Consider the following 7,099-nt stretch of genomic DNA (forward strand, 5'->3'; position numbering starts at 1 on the left):
TATTGACAGATTTACGAAAACATGCTATATGCGTGAGAGTATAGGCAAATCGGCTAAAATAGCCGATACAGTCATAGCAAACAAACAGAGTACATATTTTGATCATAAACAAGACCACTAATCGATAATTTCTAATCTAAAGTCTTACTAGTGAGGTTCAACCGGATCGATGCAACTATGGTAGTGTCATTAGATTAGATCTCATTAACTAGTGAGTTTATTCAAGATTGAAATATGTCTTTGGACACATACTATGTTTGATTGGAATAGAGATAAAACAGCCGATTTAGCGGAATTAAGCCATCAATTATAAGATTTAAAGCATGACCAGATCAAAGGATGATCAATTAAGATGATATGATGCCGATCTATCTCTATTTCAAATCGGGTGATTTTGTTATAATTAATAAAATATTAATTATAGCAAGATCAATAACTGATGAATCAACCAAAAACATCAAGAAAAATCTTACTAATGTTAGCAGATTCAATAACTAGTGATATTGTATTAAACAACAAGTTATTTAACACAAGATCGATAACTTTGATCTATATTGTGATTTGTAAGAGATCAATCAGCTGATGCAGCCACAAACTACGATACAGATCGATAACTAACTTATATTATGGCTCATAAAAGATCAATCAGCTGATGCAGCTTTACAAGCACAATACAAGTCGTGACGGTACTCACAAGTAAGCTGGAGGTCGTTCATTCGAAGCAACTCTGTTTGCTGAAGAACTCGTCGAGATCTATAGTACTCCTACTCCTAATGCGATGGCGAAAGCCGAAAATATTGTGTTGATTGAATGTTCGTTCCCTTTACAATAACCAGGGTCTAATATTTATACCCAGAACCTAAACATAAATCCTACTCAAATACGACTCATTATAATTCTTGGAATAAAAGAAAACTTCCTAAGTTAATATAACTTGGACATCAATTTTCCTTATTCGTAGAGTCCGACACATCTCCCTGGCGCCGTCTGCTGACGTCATCTATAAAATAGCTAATTCTGACATTACATCTAAATCAACTGTACCGATTCTCATCTAATCGATTTCTTGATGACACAATCCTGGAAGCTCGAGTTCTTGCGTTCTTCTTCCCAAATGCGTTCTTCTTCCCAAATTTTGGTGTAAACGACATCAACTGTGTGAGACATCTCGGATCCAAGCAAATTTTAATATGCAATGGCTCGCCATATAAACATCTACAATCAGATGGTTGCATATTCCAGAGGGCCTGCACGCTGCCGAGTGGTAAAGCTAGCCATGGAGGATTTAATCGGTTGGTGGCTATGTCATATATCATCACTTGAGCTCGGTCACAATTCACAACCGTAAGGAGAAAGGAGAAAAAGGACTAGACACAGTTATCATCCAACAGACTCCTAGCAGCTAGCCAGCTACGTACGGAGTAGTCGTTAGTGATCGATTTGGAACATCTTGATTCTGGGTTATCTGATGGCAACAAACGCAACAAGACGTGCCATTGCAGTTCAATCAAAATCAAATCACCGACAGGATCAAGCAAGAAGAAAATTCTTTGATTTGGATTGTTTCCTAGTATATAGGAAAAAAGAGTATGGGCCTCAAACACGATACTTCAGTTTGATGCTTTCATTTATCTTATCCAGTTATGATATACTTTAATTATTACCAATTGCTCCATGGATTGGCAACATTACAATTTTCGGTTATTGGAGATATACCATTACAATTCGACTAATTCAAACCATACCATTACAATTGTGCGATACTCGGACCAACGCCATGGGATACGCTCAGTGACGTCTTCGGGCCACCTGCAGCGTATAAGCTGCCTCCGTATTTGTGTATGGACACCCATGCCCTTGGGTCATTTGGATAAGGTGCCTCCATATCCCACCCAGGCTGACTGCTCTCTTCCTCCTCACGCTCTGTCTCCTCTCACTCACCCTCACCCCGACGACGGTGGGGAGTAGGACGGCGGCGACCCTGTCTTCGGCGGCATAGACTGCGACGACCAGAATCACCCAGCTTGCGTGCGTGCTACGATGCACCCTATTGCGCGCAATGGGTGAGACGCAGCCGCGCGGCACGACGGAGATGGTGGACGACGATGGCGGGTATTTATCCTCTGCCTCTTTTTCTTCCCTCTATAGTGAATGAGCTCGTCCCCGGTAGATTTCGTTGAGGCTATCGATAGGGATTCATGGGATTTGGGGTTGATTTTGTTTGTTGCTAGGGTTTCGTTGTTCTCGCTAGTGATGAAAGTAGAAGGATTCTGTACCAGAAACAGCACTGGTAGAAAAGCATACACAAAGGGACGCTTGATTAAGTGGGATGTTGAAGTAGCTTCATTTTCCTTCGATTTGCTGTTGACAAGCCTGCGCAATGAGTTCCAGTGATCCAGTAGCTAGTCTCCTAGTGTGTGGTTCTTTGACAAAAGGCTATGTGAAGATGTGAGAATAGAAAATGATTTTTAGATGCATGACTTGTTTGAAATGTATATGGATCAGATGCGCTGTGAAGTTCTTGTGTTTGCCAGTTGTCTTAGACAGTCTGATGAGTTTACAAACCTAGACCCAATATGCGTGATTCCACCTGAGTTTTCTATTCACGACAACCCCAGTAGTAAAGACATTCCACCAGGGGATGGGAATACCATCAGCCCTGATGACAACCATGCAGCCTAGCCTTCTGATAATGATGAGTATCCATTAGAGCCTGAGCCTGACAGGGAACCTGACATGTTTGACAATGATGAGGAGTATGTCGGTGTTGACGATGAAGGACTGTACATGCCTGTGCAGGCAGCTAACAATGCAGAACCTTGTAACAACCATGCTCATACTGCTGCTGATGATGACTATGTTCATGTTGCTGATTAGTTTGATGATGTTGGTGCTGCTGAAGGAGGTGTTCCTCTTGAGGCAGAGGTAAATGATGCAGATCCAGAGGAGGTTCAAGTTATCTATGATCCTGAAAACCCCAAGATAGAGAAGGGAGAAAGATTTACTGACATTGTTGCATTTAGGAAGGCAGTGAAACATCATGCAGTGGTGAAAGGGTTTGAATTTGGTAAAATCATTACAGATAAGACTAGGTTTATTACTACGTGTAAAGCTGAAGGGTGTCCTTGGCGTATACATGCTTCAAGGATCTTTGATGGCAAGACAATAGAGGTGAATTGAAGTTATGACATCTCTTTCATTTTGTTACTAGTTTTCCACCTTATAATTTAACAATTTTCTATCTATGTGTGCAGATCAAAATACTATGTGCAGAACATAAATGTGCTACTACTAAACTCCAAGAAACCAAAACGACAACCCAAGGCTGGGCTGTAGAAAGGTTAGGGGATTGGTTGAAGAGGCATCCTACTAAGACTCCAACAGATTGGAAGGACAAATTAGAGGGTGACTATGGTATCAAGCTCAAGTACTCCAAAGCATGGTCTGGCATGAAGGTAGCACTAGAGCAGATCCATGGAAAGTATGAGGAGAGTTTTCAGCTTCTGTTCAATTGGGTAGCTCAGATTGCCAAATCATCACCTAGCAGTCATGTGCAGATAGAGGTAGAGATGGTTGAGGGCAAGGAGAGATTTAGGAGGATTTTTGTAGCTCTTAAGCCATGTATTGATGGCTTTCTAGAGGGATGCAGACCATTTATAGGAATTGATGCTTCATGTTTGTATGGCAAGTACAGAGGACAGCTGGCATCTGCAACTGGTATAGATGGGCACAATTGGTTGTATCACATTGCATATGTAATTTTTGACACTAAGAATGAGGACAACTGGACATGGTTCATGCAACAGCTGCACATAGCCATTGGTGATGTTCCAAACCTTGTTATTTGTACAGATGCTTGTAAAGGTTTGGAGAAGGTTGTTGGAGCTGTATTCCTAAATGCTGAAAATAGGGAATGCATGAGACACCTTTATCAGAATTTCATGAAGCACTACACAGATGATGTTTTCACTGATCACCTATACCCAGCAGCTAGGAGCTACACAAAAGGAATGTTCAAATGGCACATGAAGAAAATATTTGATTTTGCACCTAGAACAATTGAGTATCTTGACACGCACCATAGTAGGTTATGGTACATGAGTTCTTTTTCTAAAAACAGCAAGTGTGATGCCTTGACTAATAATGTGTCAGAGAATTTTAATGCACAAGTGAAGAAATTCAAGGGTCTATTGCTGCATGAACTGGTAGACAAGTTGCGGGAGTTGATAATGGAGAAGAGATACTTGAGGAAGAAACTGGCTAGACAGTGGCATGACAGGATTCTCTCTAATGTTATTAAGGAACTTAATCTGATTAGCAATCACCTGACGGTCCTCAAAGTATCTATAAGTGATGATGACATTGCTGAAGTTACCATTGTGGACCAATGGAACAACCAGAAGCGCGAAACAGTAGACCTACAAAATCACAATTGTTCTTGCAGGGAGTGGCAAGTCACCGGAAAGCCTTGTAGACATGCTTTGGCCTGGATATTGTCCAATAGAGGGATGAAAATAGAAGATTATGTGCATGAGTACTACTCAGTGGCTAAATTCAAGAAAGCTTATGAAGCAAGAGTTGAACCTATACCTGATAGATCCCAGTGGCCTGAAGTTGATCTTGGGTTCAAAGTGCACCAACCATTATTGGGTAGAGGACCAGGGAGGCCAAAGGTGCAAAGGATTAGAGGATGCATGGAGAAAAGGGCTACCAAGAAAAAGGTGAGATGCAAAAGATGTGGAGGATTTGGCCACTTCCAAAAAACCTGCAAAGAGCCAGAGGTTGGTCAAGATGGCGAAAGAGGTCCATGCAGGAACCATTGCAGAAAGAGGACCATAGAAGATGATGCAGGTACCTCACAACCACATGTGAACAAAAAGAAGAAAAAGAAGACAACCACGGCCAAGAAAAAAACACCTGTGAAGAAGAAGCTGAAAAGGGCAAAGGCAAACCCACCTCCCACTGTTGTGACTAGTATCACAAAGCTTGTCTTCGATCCATAGTCTACTTGACAAGGCTCAAAATGTTCTCTGATGCTTTTGGCAAAAAAAAACTTGTAATGTCATGTAATGCTTTTGGGCACAAAAACTTCTCTATGCCTCTGATCATTTTGGGCACATAAACTTGTAATGGTAGTCTATGCTGTTAATTGACTCGAAACACTATGTAGTAAATGCTGATGTCCTGTTGGGTAATACTTCTATGAGATGCACTTGACTGATGGCATCAAACACTTATCTAATATATTTATGTGAACTGGTCTATGTTAAATTAGGCATTATTTCTATGATAGTTGGCATGCTGCTTGTTCATTTATTGCAGTGTAAACCAGAACCTGAGGTCTATGGTAACTGGAATGCTCCTGAAGCAGGTACAATAGCTGTTGTCATATACTGCCTACGGTTGTCATATACTGCTGTCATATACAACAGTTGCTCTTTCCTCTCACCAAGTGACAAGGCTGCTGTTGTTGGTGGCAATGTGCTAACGTCTCAAAGAGTGACTGATGTTATCCTAATGGCTTTTCAAGCCTGTGCCTGCTCTCAGGGCTGCATGAACAATTTGACCTTTGGGGACGCCTTTGGTTACTATGAGACCATTGGAGGTGGATGTGGAGCTGGGCCAACCTGGGATGGCACTAGTTCAATGTCACATGACAAACACAAGGATGACTGACCCTGAGATCTTTGAGCAGCGGTACCCTATTCTTTTGCACACATTTAGTATTAGGGAGAACAGTGGAGGTTCTAGATAGTTGGCATGCTGCTTGTTCATTTATTACAGTGTTAAGTTTCGACAAACATGCTGCAGAAACTTGTTCATAAATTGCAAACAAACATAGCTCCAAGTACATACCAAATGCTTACATTACCCACTCATCATGAGAGTGGACAAAAGCTACCCAAATTCTAAGCTAACACTATCTAACACAGGCTACATTATATGAGAATTCATTTCATCCATACAATAGCCACCAGGATAGTTACAAAGATTGCCAAGAAAACAACAGCTGCATTGTCCAAGACAATTGGACTCTTTTCCTTCTTAACCTTATCTTTTAGTTCTTTCACTTCAGTCTTCAGGCTGCCAATCTCCAATTTGATGTCACTGAGCAGCAACTTCAAATCAAGTGCCACCATCTCGAACCCTCCAACAGTAGTAGCAGCAGGCTGCTGGACAACTTGAACAACACCAGCTGGATTGTGCCCAGAAACAAAAGAACTCTCGAACAGATTGGTAGGATTATTGCGCAAATAGAGCTTATATGCATCCTCAAACCATCATTTACCACACCTATTTGAGCACCTGTAGTAGAAGTTGTCGTTCTTGCTCTTGCACTTGACGACAGCCACCAAGCACTGGGGGCAGTCCACGAGAGGGAGAGTCCTCACCTGCTGTGACGAGCTAGAAGCCGTAGTGGCCATGGGCAAACGGCAACGGCGGCTGGCACAACGGCGGAGCCGGTGGCTGCAGCACCTAACCCTAGCGGACGGGAAGGGAGGAGGCGAACAGAGCGCGGCGAGGAGGAAAGGGAGAGCCGGCGCCTGGTGGGCCATATCCAATTGACCCGAGGGCATGGACGTCCATACAGAAATAGTGAGGCAGTGTACACACCTGCAGGTGGCCCCAAGACGTCGCTGAGCGTATCCCATGGCATTGGTCCGAGTATCGCACAATTGTAATGGTATGGTTTGAATTAGTCGAATTGTAATGGTATATCTCCAATAACCGAAAATTGTAATGTTGCCAATCCAACCAATTGCTCCATGTACTTTTTCGCCATAATTTCATAAACTAACGCCACTTTGCATTGCACCATCATCACGTGTGTTAGTCATGTTTATTTTACACTATCTTCGACGTGTTTATATTAATATTACTAATTCAAGCAGGCATCTATTCTTATGAGACACGCAAAAAAAATAATTCAATACATTTTTTAAAAATATCAAAAATATTTGGCCTTCAATTTAATAATAGTAGCTATTGGATCTACCATGTTTTTTTTCTAAAAAAAATATCCACGTATGCTATTATGAAAATACATAAAGTAATACAATGTATTATTTGTATCTATAGTTGCTTACCTCTACTCATT

General features: G+C 41.6%; 1 protein-coding gene across 1 annotated transcript; it reads left to right on the top strand.

Moving 5' to 3' along the window:
• The first annotated feature begins 2,059 nt into the window (after positions 1–2,059).
• LOC136461384 (uncharacterized) lies at positions 2,060–5,676 on the top strand. The gene is made up of 5 exons (XM_066460701.1): positions 2,060–2,112; positions 2,727–2,793; positions 2,878–3,171; positions 3,255–4,946; positions 5,323–5,676. The coding sequence occupies exons 1-5, from the start codon at positions 2,060–2,062 to the stop codon at positions 5,674–5,676; spliced, it is 2,460 nt and encodes an 819-aa protein (XP_066316798.1).
• Positions 5,677–7,099: the final 1,423 nt, after the last annotated feature.

The sequence above is a fragment of the Miscanthus floridulus genome, chromosome 6 (assembly GCF_019320115.1).
Source record: "Miscanthus floridulus cultivar M001 chromosome 6, ASM1932011v1, whole genome shotgun sequence".
In the NCBI taxonomy this organism is placed as follows: Eukaryota; Viridiplantae; Streptophyta; class Magnoliopsida; order Poales; family Poaceae; genus Miscanthus; species Miscanthus floridulus.